General features: G+C 35.0%; 10 protein-coding genes and 1 non-coding gene across 11 annotated transcripts; 8 read left to right on the top strand and 3 right to left on the bottom strand. All coding sequences in view use genetic code 12, as the record gives it.

Moving 5' to 3' along the window:
- Positions 1–255: 255 nt before the first annotated feature.
- On the top strand, positions 256–1,578 carry DEHA2E22462g (DEHA2E22462p; the record flags this gene model as incomplete). The annotated part of the gene is made up of 1 exon (XM_460277.1): positions 256–1,578. The coding sequence occupies one exon, from the start codon at positions 256–258 to the stop codon at positions 1,576–1,578; it is 1,323 nt and encodes a 440-aa protein (XP_460277.2).
- An 869-nt stretch (positions 1,579–2,447) lies between these two features.
- Positions 2,448–3,932, top strand: DEHA2E22440g (DEHA2E22440p; the record flags this gene model as incomplete). The annotated part of the gene is made up of 1 exon (XM_460276.1): positions 2,448–3,932. One exon carries the CDS (start codon positions 2,448–2,450, stop codon positions 3,930–3,932), a length of 1,485 nt encoding a protein of 494 aa, XP_460276.1.
- A 112-nt stretch (positions 3,933–4,044) lies between these two features.
- Positions 4,045–5,043, bottom strand: DEHA2E22418g (DEHA2E22418p; the record flags this gene model as incomplete). The annotated part of the gene is made up of 1 exon (XM_460275.1): positions 4,045–5,043. One exon carries the CDS (start codon positions 5,041–5,043, stop codon positions 4,045–4,047), a length of 999 nt encoding a protein of 332 aa, XP_460275.2.
- A 164-nt stretch (positions 5,044–5,207) lies between these two features.
- DEHA2E22396g (DEHA2E22396p) lies at positions 5,208–7,087 on the bottom strand (the record flags this gene model as incomplete). Its single annotated transcript, XM_460274.1, has 2 exons — positions 5,208–6,622; positions 6,919–7,087. The coding sequence occupies 2 exons, from the start codon at positions 7,085–7,087 to the stop codon at positions 5,208–5,210; spliced, it is 1,584 nt and encodes a 527-aa protein (XP_460274.1).
- Positions 7,088–7,258: 171 nt separating this feature from the next.
- DEHA2E22374r lies at positions 7,259–7,347 on the bottom strand. Its single transcript is given in 2 exon segments — positions 7,259–7,295; positions 7,310–7,347. It is a non-coding gene; the product is annotated as a tRNA-Met (tRNA).
- Positions 7,348–7,863: 516 nt separating this feature from the next.
- Positions 7,864–9,477, top strand: DEHA2E22352g (DEHA2E22352p; the record flags this gene model as incomplete). Its single annotated transcript, XM_002770481.1, has 1 exon — positions 7,864–9,477. The coding sequence occupies one exon, from the start codon at positions 7,864–7,866 to the stop codon at positions 9,475–9,477; it is 1,614 nt and encodes a 537-aa protein (XP_002770527.1).
- A 243-nt stretch (positions 9,478–9,720) lies between these two features.
- Positions 9,721–11,805, top strand: DEHA2E22330g (DEHA2E22330p; the record flags this gene model as incomplete). The annotated part of the gene is made up of 1 exon (XM_460272.1): positions 9,721–11,805. One exon carries the CDS (start codon positions 9,721–9,723, stop codon positions 11,803–11,805), a length of 2,085 nt encoding a protein of 694 aa, XP_460272.2.
- A 138-nt stretch (positions 11,806–11,943) lies between these two features.
- Positions 11,944–13,527, top strand: DEHA2E22308g (DEHA2E22308p; the record flags this gene model as incomplete). Its single annotated transcript, XM_460271.1, has 1 exon — positions 11,944–13,527. The coding sequence occupies one exon, from the start codon at positions 11,944–11,946 to the stop codon at positions 13,525–13,527; it is 1,584 nt and encodes a 527-aa protein (XP_460271.2).
- A 166-nt stretch (positions 13,528–13,693) lies between these two features.
- Positions 13,694–14,725, top strand: DEHA2E22286g (DEHA2E22286p; the record flags this gene model as incomplete). Its single annotated transcript, XM_002770480.1, has 1 exon — positions 13,694–14,725. The coding sequence occupies one exon, from the start codon at positions 13,694–13,696 to the stop codon at positions 14,723–14,725; it is 1,032 nt and encodes a 343-aa protein (XP_002770526.1).
- Positions 14,726–15,613: 888 nt separating this feature from the next.
- Positions 15,614–16,585, top strand: DEHA2E22264g (DEHA2E22264p; the record flags this gene model as incomplete). The annotated part of the gene is made up of 1 exon (XM_460269.1): positions 15,614–16,585. One exon carries the CDS (start codon positions 15,614–15,616, stop codon positions 16,583–16,585), a length of 972 nt encoding a protein of 323 aa, XP_460269.2.
- A 406-nt stretch (positions 16,586–16,991) lies between these two features.
- DEHA2E22242g (DEHA2E22242p) lies at positions 16,992–20,030 on the top strand (the record flags this gene model as incomplete). Its single annotated transcript, XM_460268.1, has 1 exon — positions 16,992–20,030. One exon carries the CDS (start codon positions 16,992–16,994, stop codon positions 20,028–20,030), a length of 3,039 nt encoding a protein of 1,012 aa, XP_460268.2.
- Between the last annotated feature and the right edge of the window lie 184 nt (positions 20,031–20,214).

Below are 20,214 nucleotides of genomic sequence, written 5' to 3'. Positions count from 1 at the left end.
CCCATATATGACACTGAATGTCAATGAATAGACCCTGTAGAATGTAGATATGGATAATATGAACCTGTGATGTGAGTGTGATAAAGGGTACTCTGATTTAGAGTGAAAAAATAGCCATATTATGACTATGCAATAACATAATCAAATTCGATTATGTAATCAGATTATGGAATTGTCAGAAAAAAATAGCCAAAATGATTGTATTTAAGAATCCTAAAGTAACAATTGTTGTTATTCAATTACATTTTCCAACCAATGGCTGATATAGTAAAGAAGACGGAAGACATCAAGGGTTCTTCGATTGATACGAAGGATGCAAAGGATGTGGCTGCCAAAGATGTAAAGGAAAAGGAAACATCCCTGTCCGTGACCCATGAACATGAAAAGAAAAAACAAGCATTTGTTACAAGAACTATATGGACAATTGTCATGATAGCGTTTTTCTTTACCTGTTTGTTGTCAGGTCATCTTGCTTTGATTAGTGTTGTATTTCTCTTACAGACGTTGACTTTCAAGGAGATCATAAGTTTGACTGCTGAGCCGGCTAGAGACAAGAAATTGCCATTCAACAAATTGTTAAACTGGTATTTCCTTTTTGCGACCATCTACTACTTAGACAGTGAAAGCTTCTTTAACTTTTTCCAGGAATCAATTTATGATAACAAAATTTTATCATTATTAGCAATTCATCATAAAATTATTTCATACACGTCTTACATTGCTGGATTCATTTTCTTTGTTGCTACATTACAGAAGGGCTACTACAAGTTTCAATTTGCTCAATTGTGCATGACTCATACGACCTTGATATTAGTGGTCTTTCAAAGTCATCTTATTATTGATAATATTTTGAATGGATTAATCTGGTTTTTCTTACCGGTAGGGTTAGTTATTGTTAATGATATCTTTGCTTACCTTTGTGGTATTACCTTCGGTAGAACACAATTGATTGCGATTTCTCCGAAGAAGACTGTTGAAGGTTTTGTTGGTGCTTGGGTTTGTACTGGTCTCTTTGCATTACTTTTCGCATTCTTTTTATCAAAATCCAGTTACTTGATATGCCCTGCTACAAACTTAACGACAAATATCTTCAACTATCCAAGATGTGATCCAAACCCTGTTTTCATTTCTCAAATTTATCAATTGCCTGCTAATTTGGTAGAAATTTTCCACTTGGAAACTATTTCTTTAAAACCAATTTATATACACGCATTAAACTTTGCTACATTTGCTTCATTGATTGCCCCATTTGGTGGGTTTTTTGCTAGTGGTTTGAAAAGAGCATTCGGTATTAAGGATTTTGGTGATACCATTCCAGGTCATGGTGGTATTACGGACAGATTAGATTGCCAATTTTTCATGGGATCATTTTCTTATTTGTACATTCAAACTTTTGTTTCTATCAGCCACGTCAACATCGGTAATTTACTTCAATTAGCAATTATGAACTTGTCAATTCCTCAAGTAGTTCAATTGGTGAAATCTTTGTTAAAGTATTTAAATAATTCTGGTGTTGTTGATGATAATAAATTAACAAAAATTTTCGAAATATTAGATGTTACTATTGAAAATGCTTAATGTATTATCCGATGCTCTCCTAATTGGAGTAAATGACTATTCTGTGATAAAATCTCTTTTGTATAGTTTGCAAATATAAATAATACAAATATTTAATATAATTCTTTGAGTCTCAAATCTACGTAAGTCCCCAATTTAGACTCTGCATTTCCATTAAAATGAAAGGTGACTTTTTGCCTACGGATGGTTCCAAAGGTTCCAAAAGTAAGAGTTAGTGTCTTTCAGTTCTATCTAGTATTCGATATAGACTCTATTTCTAAATAGAATAATAAGCATACGTTACAACAAGTATTTTACTTGCTACACTGTTATTGACTCGAAACAATGTAATCTAATTTGGTTTAAGTTCCAGCTTAGCTAGTACTGATTTCGCGGAGAGCTGTATCAATTTCTTATTGTTGCTCATGAATCAAATAGTTCACCACGCATAGTGTTTAGCCTAACCATCGCCACTCAGTATATAATCGAAATATACATCTCAGTGCACCTAATGCAAGTGCTCTTTTAACAATAGATGCTGTGCCTTGCCTAACATTCTGTCCAGCAAAGAACTGTAGGTCAAAAATCAATTTTATAAGGACTGCATATAAAATGAACCGAAGCTGCGATCTTGCTTAATTAGGCAATGCGACTAGCATCATTTTCCTGGCTGTTACCTATTGCGGTTTAACCAGTGTAGAATTTTGCAGTATTATCTTGATTTGATCCAAAACTACTATCAACCAGCATATTAGACTTGGATTTCGATTGAAGATGTGAAGTATAAATATCCGTAAATAACCACTTGATCTGATCTGGATTCAGCCTTTCTTCTCTTCATTACTTTAGTCACTCTTTTTGCCAAACTAACTACATTCTTTTATAACATGATGATAAGTTCTACCTACTTTCTTTCATTCTTTTTACTTTTCCAAGTGATTATTGGTGCACCAGTTGCAAATTTAATTACAAGAGTCCATACCGCGGATGCTGTAACTAAAACAAACACCTATACTACGGGTACCACTACTGTCAATTTACCACCGGTTGAAATTTTCATTTCAAATGGTGTCACTTATACTTTCACTTTGAATGGAAAAGCTGCTGCATCTCCAACTACGTTTACATCCGTTTACACCGACAACAACGATAATAATGATAACAACAACGACAGCGACAACGAGAACGATGATAATAATAATAATGCGCCAGCTCAGACAGCTGCCGCCACCACTTCTGCTAGTCCAACAAATAATGGAGGAAATGATTCACCTGCTGCTGCAAATTCTCCACAAGATGACACTCCTGCTGCGACAAATAGTCCACAAGACGATGCACCAACTTCAATGAGCAGTGTACAAGATAATGCACCAACCTCAACAAACAGTCCAAATGACAATGTACCAGTTTCAACAAACAGCCCGGATGACAATGAACCGGTTTCAACAAACGCTCCTGAAACTACTTCTCCACAAAACACTATAACTTCCTCATCCACCTATCAGGAAACAACTAGTTCCACTGACTCCACTCAATCAACTTCAGACTCAGGTTCAAGTTCTTCAGCCTCTTCTGGAAGCATTTCTGCCCCAACTGCAATTGCCTATTCACCATATGCAAACGATGGAGGTTGTAAAGATGCCTCTACAATTCAATCAGATTTAGAATTAATTTCAAGCAAAGGAATTAATAAGATTAGAGTTTATGGTACTGACTGTGGATTATACGATACTATTATTCCAAAGGCTAAAGACTTAGAAATGAAGATTAACCAAGGATTTTATATTTCTGATGCCGGTGTGGATTCAATTGATGATTCTGTTTCTGAATTCATAGAATGGGGTTCTGAGAACGGATATGACGTGTTTGATTTCATTACTGTTGGTAATGAAGCTATTAATTCGAATTTCTGTTCAGTTTCTGACTTGATTAGCAAGATTAAGAGTGTTAAATCAAAATTACAAGACGCTGGCTATAAAGGTAAAGTTACAACATCAGAACCACCAGCTATATTCACTACTAATCCATCGTTATGTAAAGATTCAAACATTGATTTTGCTGGCATTAATCCTCATTCTTATTTTAATACTGTTATCGGTGCAAAATTGGCTGGTTGGTATGTTACTAGTGAACAGTCTTTAGTTTCTAAAGCATGTGATATGGATGTTGTTATAACTGAAACTGGTTACCCACATAAGGGAAGTAGTAATGGAGATAATTACCCATCTGCAAAAAATCAAGAAATTGCTATTGAGTCAATTATGGAAAAGACCAATGGTCAAGTCACAATCTTAAGCACATTCGATGATATGTGGAAACATCCAGGTCCACATGGTATTGAGCAATATTTTGGCTCTCTCAATTTGTTTAGTTAATTTAATTACTTTGACTCTTGCATACTTTTACTTCTTTCTTCATTCAAATTTGCATTAACTATGTTACACTAAATATAAATATATACAATGACTTATGTCTCTTCTTGTAGTCCTAAAATTCTATAATTTTCGTCGGAAAGAATTCATCTATTAATTCCATATAATAAGGTTTCAATACATCGACATCATATGTTTTGTCAATTTTAGAATACAAATCATAACCATTAAAAGCCTTAACAGCTTTAAGCATTTCTTCATCATGATTATCCATCAAATAACTATAAGCATATTCTTGGTGCCAAGGATAGAATGAATGATATCGTATCATGGCCAATGCTTCTGGTGGTAATGTTGAATTCAACTTAGCTACATGATACATATATTCATCATGGCCCCAACTTAACATGACTTTATCTAATCCACATCCCTTAGAATAAATTCCGTACTTCGTATTATATAATGGATTGAAAAAATCTGGATTCTTCTTAAAGCTATCAGGAAATATAATTCTCTTCAGAAATTTGCATCCAACGGGAAAGGTATCTCCAACCACATCCCATTGGCCTTTAGAATCAAAGAAATATAGAAGTTTACCTAAGTCATGTATTAATCCTACTAATTGAAACCAGCGGGGTTTATTGTCTTTTCTAATTGCTTCTGCTGTTTGTAATGCATGATCAATTTGGGATAATTCAGTGTCTGGGTCACTATCATCCAACAATTTATTCAATCTTTCAAGTCCCTCCCAAATAGTCATTCTTGCTCTAGTTTTTGTTTTGAAATTGATACGTGCTTGAATATTATATGCTACAGTCTGTTTCTTGTGTTGCTCTTCATAAAATTGCTTAACTCTATCACAAGCTAATTCATATTGTCGAAAAGCTTTCACATCTACTGTTTTCAAATATTCAGATTCAGCAGCCCAGGTTTCCTCCTTTTTTTCTCCCTCGTTCATATTCTGCGATATCTTATTTTTTATATTACCTTTCAATTGATTAACGAGAGTTACTTCATTATCGATCTTTTCAAGAAGTGGTCCTTCTTCCGCTTTTGTAACTTTTTGAGGTATTACATCCTTTTTTACTTTTCCTATACCCTGTTTAACCAGCATATTCACTAATAAAGTGCTAGAATAAGTAGCTAAATTCAGATTTAGAGTCAAGTTTTTTTCAAAAAAAAATTATTTGAGGGCCGTGATAAGAATTTATTAGTTGCACCCATTAAAATTATTAATACTGAAATATATAAGTTTATATAATATCCTTCATCACAATTTTATTGTGATTCGTCAATGCTTTTCTTTATATTATCTTCTGTTGAATCGTATTGACTGCCGTTGTGGAATTCTGTAGAATCTATAATCTCCTTAGGCTCAGGTTTGTCTAAAGCAACAAACGGACTACCAGAAATTCTAGAGTAAATATATGTAACACCTATTCTTAAAGCAGCAACACAGAAACATATTACAATACCTCCAAATGGAGCAATTACAAAGGCACCAAAAGGTCCCCAATCAGCATCATCATAAATCCCGTTCCACACCAACAACAATTTTCCACCTTCTTTTGCAGAGCCATAATAAACAGTTCCGAAAATAAAAACACCAAGCAATCCACCTAAGCCACCACACATAACATCCAATCCTCTTAAGAACCAGAAATAGGTATCACTCAACCCCAAAAAGACCACTGGAATAATAGCAGCAGATACTAAATCGGCAATCAAGTATATTTGTAAAATATCATCTGCAACCTTAACTGCAAGCACAATAATAGGAATCATAATTAAAACCACTAAAACTCTAGTATAATTAATGTGCAATTTATTACGGAAAACATCATTAGATATTGTTGATACCATTGCTGATTGTAACGAATCAAAGGTACAAGTTGATAATGATATAACAAAAATTAAAATAAATGCAACCAACCAACCTGGCATTTTAGATAACAAAATGAAAAATGCATTGTATCCATCAACATCGCCTACGACTAAATCACCTGCCCAAACGGCTAAGAAACCTGTAGTACCAACCAACGTACAAATAACAAACGTAACAAATGAGGCAATCGAACATCCAATCCATAAGTCCTTATTGGTACGACTTGCAAAAGTTCTTAACCAGAACCCTGCCATGAAACAATCGTTGGTTAATATAGCCACGAATAAAATATAAAGCAATTGCCAACCTAATTTATTAGCCTTCAACAAGCCGGATTCTCCAACCTTCGACTTATCAATATCAATATATGAACCCATTCCGGCTGCACAGATGATAACTAATAGTAAGACAAAAACCCCCTGGAAGTTGTCGGTAACAAAACTTACTTTAAATCCACCAATGGATGTATAAATTGATGTGACTACACATTGAACAATTACGGCCGCCAAAGCATCTAATCCAGTTAAAGTTTCGATTGCAGTTCTGATAGCAGAAAGCTCACCAACCATAAACAAAAACATGGTTAAACAAGTGAAAAACGATAAGTATAATGCCGTAATAACACCAAATCTATGCCTTACCCATTCAGTCAAAACGAATCCCTCAGGACACTTTTTTCTGATAATAGGACCAAAGTATGCAAATCCTAGAATTGGAATGGCTCCACAGAGAGTGTACACCAATAATCCATGTAATCCAGAGATGTTACCGATTTCGGCGTATGTTGTGAGAATACCACATCCCATAGCTATGCAATGTTAGTAACTTTCATCTAATTATGATTAGACTATGTGATAACAACAAAACTTCCTCACGCAAGTACTAACTTGATCGAGTTCAAACGGTGTATTCTCAGTCTTTCCATTTCATTAACATTCTGGGTAATGACATGGAAAGACACCCGCTAGTCTCATTGTTGTATTTTACAAATGGAATCCAGATAAAATAGGCTCCCTTTTAGTAATTGTTTTCCTTGTTCCGTCATTACTTGATCAAAGGACCGTTGTATTACTATCACAGACAGTTAGTCATAAAATTACATACCTGAAGCAATAAAATTCAACGCTAACGGAAGTCCTCGCTGGGTTCCATTGGAAGATAAGAATGAATCTGCCTTAGTATACTTCCACGCAATGAATATCCCCGTAGCTAAAAGAAAAGCATACGTCAAATAAATAATGGCATTATTACCTTCGGACGATAATTGTGCCATATCTGTGATCTACTCTCTTATGTCTGAGCTATGAAATAGAAATATTTTTCATCATTGAATCATCGCAAATAAACCCTTCTAAAGATAAAGTTTAGAATGCGCTTAAGCCGTGTGCTCTAACGTATGCGCTTAGAAGGGAAATTTGAGGATTGGAGAAAAAAAAAAAACAATTGCTCCACGGCAGGTTCGAACTGTCGACCTTCAGATGACACAATCAAATAATTATGAGACTGACGCTCTGCCAACTGAGCTAGTGAAGCAATATGAGAATTTAAAGTAATAGAACGCTTTTTAAAGGCTTTCTGAACAATTAATGAGCCTCTATTAAACTTAAGACTACCATTTGAATAATTCTGATGTAGTTACGTATATATAATATACTTGAAGCTTACGTTCAATTAATATTTGGCTTTGAGGTTAATCATCAAGATATTTAGAGGTCATTTTTCATCGAAGCTGTCTTCTACGAACAAATCAGTCAAATTTTACGCCTCAAGTAAAGGATAGAGATCTAATAGGCATTACCATAATATGTAGTAATGTCTCCTCTTATAGGATAAATTGAAATTAGCCTATCATATATTAGAAGGGCATGAATTTGAATTTTTCTGTTCTGACGTGGTGATTGTTAATATGATTGGCTAATATGACACAAAAATTCGCTTATCAGTTGATTCAAGATCGTTATTTTTAATCTACTTATTTAAAATTTAGTCATTCCACTTATTTTACAATAAATCGTCATATATATCAACTTTGAGTTTCAATACATATAGATGTATTCCTATCATACACTGAGGAAACTACGTTTCGTGCAGTGTGCTTGTGCAATTTCTTGGTCTCTACTAGCAGCAGGCCCTATATTTGGATTTGCTGCATTAAAACCAATATTAATACTCGAAAAGGTATACGAGAATGAATGTGACACCTCTGTCAATTCGACTAATTACTTGAGTAATTTTGCATTAGATCCAAATGCATTTGGATCTCTAACTGGTCATTTACTATCTGAATTAAGTGTATCGAAGAACGAGAAGAGTCCTGTTGCTAAGTGTTCCGCACAAGATCTTAAATTGAATATGATGTTCACAGTTGGGGCAGTAATGACCAATACTTCCGCTATAGTGATTGGAAAAGTACTAGATAAGTATGGTCCAAAAGTTTGCGGGTTAATAGGTGTCCTATTACTATATTTCGCATGTTTTGTATTTATTTTTGCTAAGCAAATTGAAAAGACATTTAATTCATCGTACTTTGACCCATACATGATAGGTTATACTGCGTTAGCATTAGGCGGGCCATCTACGTATATGTCTTCGTTTCATTTATCCAACACATTTCCAGAGAAGAGTGGAACAATATTGGCATTCTTGAATGGTGCGTTTGATGCTTCCTCTGCGGTATTCTTATTATACAAAGTGCTCTACAAGCATTCTAACACCTTATCGCTTGACAAATTCTTCAGAATATTTTTGGTTGTTCCTACCTTCATAACTTTAGCACAAATATTTATTATGCCAAATAGCTCATATATTGCACCTCCCGACACATCCTTATTTAATAATGGCAGTCGTTCGTCACAAGAAAACGACAATGAACCGACCGAAACGGAACCACTCTTAGGTAATTCTGGTGACAATCCTAGACAGTTACAAAGACGTGATTCTATTGGTGATGCGTTAAAGCAGCATTATGTCTATGAAGATGATGAAGAATTGTTTGATAATGGAGGTAAGCTATATGGAATTTTGCATGGCTACTCGTCAGAGTATCAAATGAAAACCCCGTGGTTTTATTTGTTATGTGCATTTACTGCTATACAAATGTTAAGATTGAATTACTTCATTGCAACTATCAATACACAATACACATATTTGCTAGGTTCTGCTGATAATGCGGAACCGCTTACAAGGTTTTTCAATCTAGCTTTACCATTAGGTGGAATTCTATCAATTCCTTTAGTTGGATATTATTTAGATAACTATTCCACTGTCGCCTCATTTGCTACATTATTAGCTCTTTCTTTATTTGTTGGTATTGTTGGATTAGTAGGTAATTTTTATTTTGGGGTTGTCAACATATGCTTCTTCGTGCTCAACAGGCCCTATTTCTATACTGCTATTTCGGATTTTTGCGCAAAAATATTTGGATTCGATACCTTTGGTACAGTGTATGGCGCTATAATATGCATTGCTGGCTTGTTTAATCTTTTGCAATGCTCGTTAGACAATATTACACATTCTAATTTTGGAATGAATCCTAGTCCTATAAACTTACTTTTAGTATGTATTACTATAATTATTGGAGGCGTAACATTCTATTATATGAAACATCAATCCATGCTATATAAAGAGAGGACCAATAGAAGTGTACCTTCTGTTTCTGTTTAATCAATTGTTTAGATTAATATTAGTTACCAAGACTTTGTAAATCGCACGCCTAGGTTGCTATCGGTACTAAATTTCCATTTTCCTCTAATCATACAGCATTGTATTCAGAATTCGTCTTCTGGTTGTACCAAAAGATATATATTAGCAAATACAGGAAACAGCTAAACAACAATCGATAGGTGGTAGCGGGAATTTAATTTTAATCTAGGTTCATTATACTAATTTTTTTCAAATACATAATTCATGCCCCTTCCTTCTATAGACCACATCAAGAATAAAGCTGCCGAAGTGGTTGAGGATAATGTACCTGTACATTTATATCGTACACCTACGAGTCCAGGCTTATCAGATCCTGGTGCAGCTTCGAAAGTTAGTATTATGGATGAAGTTTTAAATAAGTCGGACCTGGAGCTTGATGGTCCCGATGGTCCATTGTATGATAAATCTCAGGACGACCTAGTGTCTCAAATAATACATCAATCTGACGATTATAGATTTATCACGTTCAATATCCCAAAAGATGTAGATAATTTAAAGCATACAGGAAATAGCTATAAGAAAAGGGTAGCATTTGATACTATAAATCTACAAGTTGCAAGAGATCGGTTTGATTTCGATGATGATAATTATTCTTTACCACTGGAAAATAAAAAATATTCTGGCGAATTCAATCTCAATTTGTTTGATGGTAATCGTGGAAGAGAGAGTATCAGATCTCCTTCACCTAATGCAAGATCGCCTATCCATTCGCCATTGAGAAATAACAGTATGTCAAGTTTTTATATGGCTCCCAGACTCGACTATCCAACGACACCTATAATTACACATAGGGGTTGTACATACTCTAGGGTTCATAAAGACTTTAAAGACTTATATGCCATGAAACTATTTAATAAAGAGAATGGGTATTTAAAACCTATATTACCTCTGAGGACAATACTTGTGTATATCTCGGGGCGGAAGCATACATGGGTTGCATTAGACTGGATTCTAAATAAATTCATAGAGCAAGGTGATACGGTTGTTATAGTAGCAGCCATAAACCATCAATTAGGAACCACAAGAAAAAGCGGGTATCATAAAAAATTACCGCAAGGTATCTCGCCAAGAGCAAGATCCAGAAATAAGCCAGAAAATATCAAAGTAATTGCCCAAAACATTATGAAATACGCATTGGAAGTTGTCAATCCTAATATTATAGCAAAGATTTCGATAGAATTAGCATTGGGGAAATCGAGAGAGGTTTTGAAAGAAATGTATAAGCTATACGAACCGAATTTGGTTTCAACTGGTTCTAAAGCAAATTTGAAAAGATCAGCGCCTTTAAAGTCATGGACATCATCGAAAATTAGTGACCGATTGGTTAAAAATTCCCCCTTGCCAATAATAGTTGTACCTGCTATGAAAATGAATGATTTTGAAGATCAATTGGCTATTGATATCAATAATCGATATTTTGCTGGAAAGAAAATAAGTCGTCGCTCAACACTATCCAGCTCGAGAAATAGTGAGTTTTCAAATTCTGTTAATAGAAGCGAAGAGCCTCAGACTGAAGATGACGATTATAGTGATACAGGCTCTGACACATCTTCGATAGATTCAGACCTTTCAGTAGAAAGTGAATCATATTCTGCGTATGATGAAATAAGCAAGCTTTATGAGGAATATAAGCAGACTGTTTCCAAGAATTTGAAGCATTCGCGAGCACAACCGATTGACGAAAATTACTTCGCTAATTGCTTGAAAGTTGTTTCAGATGAATCTACCTATTTATGTCAGGAAATTAGAAATATTAATCCTGGTTTTCAAGGCAAAGGTTCCAATTTGGCGAAGGCAATCACAGGTTCCAACTCATTTGGAGTAATCCCCTACAAAGCAAAGTCTCTACTTATCCCGGAAGAAGAACCTGAAGGTCAGAATGCAAGTCAGTCGCCTGGGCCCCCAAGCTTATCTTACAAAGAATTGAAGAGGAACTTAAAACTAAATGCCCAAAAGAATCATACAAATGCTCCACAAATACATGTAGAAGAAGCACAACCAAATGATAATTCCTCGTCGCTGTCTCGTCCACCTAAAACTTCGGCATTGAAGTTCGTTGACTTAGAAAAGCCATCAAAAGATAGAGATAGAAATACATCCAGACCTCATAAGTTGGGGAAGTCATTATCTCATGAAATTGATTCTAGTACAAGTAGACCTAATATTGAACAATCTAGATCACACCCAGATTTAACAGCGGTTGGACATGTCAATAGCAAGGACTACGATGACAAGGAAGACAAGAAAAAAAAGAAAAGAAAAAAGAAGCGATTCTTAGGTCTCTTTTAAATAGTTTCATTCATTAACATTCTATAGAGAAATATATTTTTGTCGCAAGAGCGTGTAATGCCAAATACGGTGATATATATTTAGTCCTGAAGGCTATATTAAATTTTGTCATACGGCAAACCTAGCATGAAATACTAAATGAGGTTAATAGTACCCATTATAACTTTCATTTTAGGCATATCAAACATAATAAATGCTGAATTCTTTGATATCGGTTTTAATTTAGATATTGATGAGCCTATAGATCCATTTGATGGTACATATGAGTTCCTTGGAGATAAGCGACTGTTACTATCACTGTCACATAAGTCGGATAATGATAGATCAAAAGGGTTACAAGAGTTTACACCTATAAGTAATCAGATCGGTCAAAGTGAAACGCAATATTATTCCTTCAGTGTTAATACATCTAGTGGATTAGGTGAATACTATGAATTTTTAATTTTTCTAACTGGTAATATATGTTCACAACCTGACTATTTGACTGCCAATGATTCAGGTTTGACAGTATATTATTCATTCAATTCAAGTATGTTCAGCAACTTTGAATTAGGGGAGATGTCACACTTTGAGAATGGATACTTTCAAGCATTAGAGCGAGTGCCTATTTCTAGCGATGACATTGATACAGTATTATACATTGCAGTGAGGGCACCAGAGAGTACAAATAAATCTGCCATATGGAATTATGAAGTGGGGGTATCGCAAAATGATTTGGTTTTTCAGTGGGATGATAGAAGCTGGGCATCATTAGTCGATACCGACGAAGATTCTGCATTAATTGTAACAGGTAATTTGACAGGAAGTCATCTGACAAATTATTCTTCAATGAATGCCACTAAATCAAAATATTCCTTATATATATATTCATACGACTATAGGGACTACTTCAAGGAATTGAACAGTAGCTGGTGTGCGATACGAAATGGCCCAGCACTATTTTCCACGTCTTATTTCGAAAGTAGTTTCACCGATAGAGGCGGTGGGCTACAACAACAATTTTATGTTCCGGGATTGAATAGTTCAACAAAATATATTGCGTACTTGATTTCAGACTTCCAGGGTACGAACTTTGGTGGTGCAGTTTATCAACCGTTCGAATTTGAGACATTGGGTACAAATGTGTGTGAATTAATATTTGATCTAGATTTCTGTGATCAAGTAGCGTATTCTGTTCCGAACTCTAATAATTTATCAAATCAAGTCGTTAAAGATTTGTACGATAACAGAGCTAGATCTCTATTTTCGAACTTTTCAAAAGCATTACAGCAAATAGCGTGTAATACTACTGACAATGCAAAGTATTCACCTATTAAAACGTGTAGTGATTGTTATGACTCATACAAGAACTGGTTATGTTCTGTTACAATCCCAAGGTGCTCTACGAGAAACATTACAGGATATAAATATAGAGAAGTTGGCAAATCCCGGAACGACTTTATTAATGATGTAATTCAGCCCGCATCTGGCTACTACGAAATATTACCTTGTGTAAACGTATGCTATGCCATGGTTAGAGATTGTCCTGCTGATTTTGGGTTCCAGTGTCCAAAGAAGAATAATGATACAATAAGCTTGTCGTATTATTGGGATGAAGGAGGAAAGTATGGAACATGTAACTACGTTGGAAACACTCTTTCAGATACTAGTAATGCAATTAAAAACTTTGTAATGAATTGGTTCCTATTAGTATCTGTAGTAGTTGTTAATATATTTATGTAAAAAGTGCATTTAATAGAAATCTAGTAAGTATGATAATGTATACAGACCCGCGTAGGTTTTTGGCGCGTTTAAATTTATACCTTTATAACTTCTATCATTATAATATTCCTACATTTAACCGTTCAACTATTCGGAACTACATGCAATATGGGCAATTCAAAGAATAATGAAAACTTGCCATGGTATGTTGAATTTTTATTCCAAACTAGTTTATGTAGGTCAATTACTAATACTCTTCAGGGTTGAGAAGTATCGTCCAGATTCCTTGGATGAGGTGTACGGGCAACAAGATATAGTTGACACTGTTCGAAAATTTGTTCATGAAGGTAAACTACCACATTTGTTGTTTTATGGACCACCTGGTACCGGTAAGACATCTACTATTATAGCATTAGCCAGAGAAATTTATGGACCAAATTATAAGAATATGGTATTGGAATTGAATGCATCTGATGACAGAGGTATCGATGTGGTTAGAAATCAGATCAAGAACTTTGCTTCAACTATGCAAATCTTTAGCAAGGGGTTCAAATTGATTATTTTAGATGAAGCAGATGCAATGACATCTGTTGCTCAGAATTCTTTGAGAAGAATTATTGAAAAGTATACTAAAAATACGAGATTTTGTATACTAGCAAACTATTCCCATAAATTGAATCCTGCTTTAATATCTAGATGCACAAGGTTCAGATTTCAACCAATTGGAGAATCGGCTATTCAAGAAAGACTTAAGAATGTGATAATAAAGGAGAATCTAAGCATTAATGAAGAGGCAGAAAAGACATTACTTAAATTATCTAACGGTGACATGAGAAGAGCACTCAATGTACTTCAAGCTGTCAAAGCTTCATTGGATCACGACGACGATGAAATTGACCAAGACATGATATATGAATGTATTGGAGCGCCTCATCCCCAAGATATCGAAACCGCGTTAGACTCCATATTGAAAGATGACTGGACAACATCATTCTTGACTATTGATCAATACAAGAGAACAAAAGGATTGGCATTGATTGATATGATACTGGGTTTTGTTGAAATTTTGAATAATTATCAATTGAAGCCCAAGACAAGAATTGAAATTTTGAAGGGGTTATCAGAAGTTGAATACGGTATCTCAAAAGGTGGTAATGAAAAAATTCAGACTAGTACAATAATAGGCGTTATTAAGGACGCGTTGGAATTCGAAAAATAGTGTATGTTTATTAATTATATAATACCTAATACATTCCTGTTACTGTTAGTATGTTTATTAATTATATAATACCTAATACATTCCTGTTACTGTTAGTATGTTGATCGTATCAAATAATTGTGTGCTTATAACTAGATAATCATCTATCTTAACTATTCTTCTCATGAAACAAAAAGTATCGAAGAGCTGGGTTTATAAAATTAGAGCCTCCAGGGCTCGTTATAATCATATTATCTCTAGTTATACTAACAAAAGGTATTCATGTACATACTATTGTCACTAGTTGTAAATCATAAATAAAATAAAATCAATATAATATAATATTTCTCAGAGAAAGAATTTATAGTGAAAAAAAAATTTTCTCAAGCCTACTTTTTGGCCTAATTAGGGCCAACGAATAATAGAGCCTTTGCCCTTCTCTAATTAATCATACAAAATTATAGCTCTGTCACAACTTTCTTTTTTTAGTATACTACCAGCTGGTTAGTTGTACTGTAGCGCATTTACATTTACAGGTCCATTGCTGTTGTTGTTCTTGAATTTTGCTATCGGTATGATAAGCTTATGTTGCACTGGAGTAAAGAAAAGTTGTTGCGACTACTCGAAGTCTATATATGTAATCGTATCTACGGTCTAAAAAATTTCAGTCCTACTAGACACTATTATATCTTCCTGTTTATAGCATATTTATTGTACATTTAGGTCTATATGTAAAATCAGGGTTTTCAATGGAAGAGGGAATAACAATTTCTATGATCAGGTTCCAATAGCGCACGCCTGCATTTCAGGAAATATATTCTATATTTGAATAGTACAAGTAACTAGCAAACAAGAAATTGGTTAGTTAGGTGTATTATAAGTATTACAGCAAGATCTGGTACGAATATAATGGAATATCCCAGTCCATCAAGTCAGACTATACTTGACGAACTTAGTCTTCACGCAGATTCTCCAGATGAACAAATTGATGATAACAAGGTTCTACTAAGTTCATATTTGCTTAAACGGTCAGCAAAAACACACCAGTGGAAGAAGAGATGGGTGGTGTTGAGAAATCGTCAGCTAAGCTATTACAAGGATTCAAAAGAGCATAAGGCATTAAAAGTAATTGGCAAGTCCAATTTGTTATCGTTCAGTATTATTCCTGATAACACGAAGTTCCATTTTGCCATTTATACCAATAAAAAAGTTCTACATTTCAAATCAACTGATGAAGCAACATATTATAACTGGATTGGTATATTACGACAGTTCTATGATGAAAAAAGCCATACTGACAGTGAGGCTGTTAACCTAATGATGCAAGAGCAAAGATCGAAACAAGCGCATAGTTTCGGGAGGTCTTCAAATGAGATGGAATACTCAGGGGATGAACCTCTTTCTTCGGGAGCATCAGACTCCACCACACCACGTACCCACGGCACACCTGTCATGAAGTCACTGTCTACGTTTGCAGATCATCCTAATGAAGATGATGAGGGTGAACTTATCCATAGGGTCACCAATTTAAATCTACACGATTCAATTAACGATGAAGATGAATACATTCTTGAACAAGGCTATTTATATAAACTCCGTAAAAGGTACAACCAGTGGCGAAAATTCTACTTTATTCTAAGCAATAGAAGTTTGTATGTTTACAAACATCGGGATGATATAAGTCATGTTCACAAGTTCTTCCCTATCGACGATATAATAGATGTCATAGAACTCGATCCTGTGTCGAAGACGAAACAATGGTGTTTTCTTATAATTACCCCTTTGAAGCGAATGAAATTTTGCGCATCTGATGAAGACGAAATGATCAAATGGTTATCTGTCCTAAAAACATTAGTTAAAAAGCGAACAACACAAGTGTAACATACAGTTAAAAGCAAACGTATCAAAAATATAGATATTTAATTTTATCATGCTGCACTCCTCTAATTTTGCAAGTTTATAACGATGTAGTTTAGAAGCAATATGGTCAATGTATCCATATGTAGTATTTTGAATATTGCAAAAAATGCACCAATTTAGACTGGCCTGGACCAAAAAAAATTACGATCGGCCTATAACTGAGGGTACTTTACGACAATTTATTTTCTTACCTATATATATATTGGGTGACTTGAATTCAATTGAACGGAGCATTAGTGGAGAAACCTACTTTAAAGACCCTAAATTTCCTTGAATTTGCCGTAGAAAATTGAGGCTTAAGAACTTATTATTCCACGATCCGATTTGAATATTTTCTTAAGGGTTCATTTTATATGAGAAACTCATAATGATTCAATTAATTTCACCGATAGCGGATAATAATACTATATTTGGAAACACTTGCTCAAATGACTCGAAAGCTATTTACTTTGCTGGTCGGGAGAGAAAAATCCAGAAAGATGCTGGCTACTATATATTCCTAGGTCCTTCATTTCGCATAGTAATAGAAGATGAAAGAATATTTGAATCGATTAAGATGGCATTGCATCATTTGCATCTATATCCCTTTGCCTCTGGGTTGGAAAGCGTTCCACAACAATTTTTGAATCTAATCAGGAGCCCACTTCAATTCAATAAAGATGATCTAAACACCTATCACCCATTAATATTCTATCTCACTGGTATTTTGAGCATTAGTATGACAACGGCGACAACGCAATTGGCTGTAATATCACCGATTAGTGTAATTCTTAAAAGACTTAATGAATTGACAATATGGGGTGATAATTCTTTTAATATGCATAAGCAAAATATACTACTGAAATACAGTGTGTTTCAAGGTTTGGATACAAAGTTCTTGTTATCTGCCTTATATGATTTAGTAAAAGGCAATGAAGGTTTCTTCTTACTTACTCTGATTATATTAACAATTGATTCAATATTTCCGATGCAATTAGATGGTTCTATACCGACGATAGGGCTAAACAATAAACTAGCCCAAGTTGAAAATGCATTGGATATCCTCAAAAACCTTGAAAATATTGATAAACAAAAAGAGATTGACTTGTTATTTGCAAAGCTTGATGAATTAAATTTGGGCCATTGTAACTCTAAATCGCTAGGGAAAGATTGTGCTAGTATGAACGTTGTGACGCAAAAGGCGCCGTTTATATTTGATATGTACCACAACTTAAGTCCAAAACATACTTCATCTGACTTTCTTCGGGATTCATTATATCTACATCAAACAAATCAAAATGACATAAATACTCTTGAAATGAATAAAGAGGTCAACCCTTTAGCCAGCAGCAAATTGTGGAATCCTATTCAGTCTTCAATAACGAATTCATACCCTTGGAATTCGGAATCTATTGATAAGAGTATTTCTCCTAAATCTGACTCATTCTGGTCATTGGATGCGATTACTGATAAAGCTCCTTATTGCGATCTCGTTTCTGAAGGTACCGTTATCGATGATAAATTTTTGCAAGACCCAAATTGTGACCATCAGGAAAGGATTTATAAGAATAGTTTTGAAGACAATATTACTAATACCAATAACACTTGTTCTGTTTCCTCTGATCCTATGTATATCAGAGACAAGTATCATAATAATATTACTGAGGGCTCACCTCTAGACTCCTCTGAAGGAAATAAATCCCAATCTAATTCAAATGAAGGTTATCAAAAACGAGAAACTACAAAAGGAACTAACCCTAAGGCCGTTAACGAATATAGTAAATACAATACAAGCTCACTGAACCAGCAAACCGAATCTAACGGATCTCGTGATAATGATGATGACAATAATGGCGATGATGAAAAGAATCACTTCAATACATTTAAAAACAATGATAATTCTGGCTCAGATTCTGATTCTGACTCGGATTCCGATTCTAATTCTGAATCTGAAGCCGGAGCTGAATCTGTATTCGATTCAGAATCTAACTCAGCTAGTGGGCTGTATAAAACCGAAGATGATAAAGAGGAACATGATGTTGTTGAAATGTTAACAGATTTATTTCCTATTTATCCTCGAAGTGAATTAGTTGCGAGAGTCAAATCTACAAGTGATGTTGAGAACTTAATCGATGTTTTGTTCTCGGAGCAAGAAGACCAAAGTAAGTCTTTTGTGGAAGAGACTAATGCTGAAAATTATTCAAGCGACGTTCGTACGTTAAAGGAAATATTCCCTGAATATGATTTTGAAGTACTACGGAAAATTTTGAATAGAAATGACGAAAACATTGCACTCGCTTCAGCAGTCATCTTGCAGGGTGATTCCGAAGAAATATCTTCCCTAGAAGATAAGACGAAAAAATTTCTAATGAAAAATCGTAATAATACAGTACAACTGCAGTCTTCATGGGTTGTATTACAGACAGAAGCCAGCAGGCTTGAAGATATTTTAAATATCCCATCTCAACAGTTGCTAAGTTATTTACATAAGCACGAAGGTAAGTTCCATGAAACTCTCATTGCTATTATAAATGATAACTCTGTGAAGAGACTGAGTGCATCATCAGCGTCGTCGTCAAGTAGCAGGTCGTCACTCTCGTCCTTTTCTCGACACGTACCAAAAGGAGGTCGAGTACAGGGCCCATCATCGAAGCCAACGAATCCTGCCCCAAGTATACGGTATGGGAGTATACCACCAGAAGATTCTTACACATATGACGAAAATAGTCTTGAGGCGAAAGAAATAAAAGCAATCTACGTAGGAAATCCCGAATTCAAATCTATAAACGAACAATTTTTCGAAAAATCATTGGTCTTCTTCCGTGGAGACGTTGCGAAAGTAATCGAAATTGCAGCATTGTTGGTACAAGACAAAGCGGGTCACATCACTTTCAGGCAGAAACCGCCAGCGATGAGTTTTTCTAGCATTTCGCAAGCTGGTACTGGAAAGAGAAAAAAATCAGTTTCCCTAATCGAACCCTACAAGCCTTCTAATTTAAATTCGGTATCCCCAACTGTCTACGTCTCTCTGTCTGATTCTAACTCCGGTTCGATTATCGCTACTTCCTCTCGCTCCCCTACTCCCACCGATGAAATTTCCCTTATGAAAGAGAAATTGAAGTCTGCCGCGAAAACTAATACTCTTGACTTGCATAATCTCACAGTGCCGATCGCACTTGAGGCTACAGGTCAGGCTCTACGTGATTGGTGGAAAGACGAATTGGACCAAAGACATGTGGATGGTAATCTCACCAAATTTGGTTCGAGAGTTCAATTTGTGAATCCACTCAATTTGGTTACAGGTCGCGGAATCCATTCCCAAGGAGGGAAAGCCAAGATTAGAATTGCTGTCAAAAAGTACTTAACTAGAAATAATTATGTCTTTGAAGAGTATTCAGGCCGATTTGAAATTGAAGGTAAACGATAGGAATGCAAACAATAGAGTGTGCTTTAACGGGCTGGATTAGGTAATGTACGAGGCCGATTACGCGTACTTTCAAAAACCGGGTAATTTTAGTTGTATGTAAAATTTAATTAAAAGCTGGTGATATTAACTTGGACGATAATTTTACGAATAGTTAATTTTTCTAGACATTGTATAACCGTAAGAC

Source organism: Debaryomyces hansenii (assembly GCF_000006445.2).
Source record: "Debaryomyces hansenii CBS767 chromosome E complete sequence".
Lineage (NCBI taxonomy): Eukaryota > Fungi > Ascomycota > Pichiomycetes > Serinales > Debaryomycetaceae > Debaryomyces > Debaryomyces hansenii.
The sequence above is the reverse complement of the archived record's forward strand: the minus strand, read 5'-3'. Positions and strand labels throughout refer to the sequence as shown.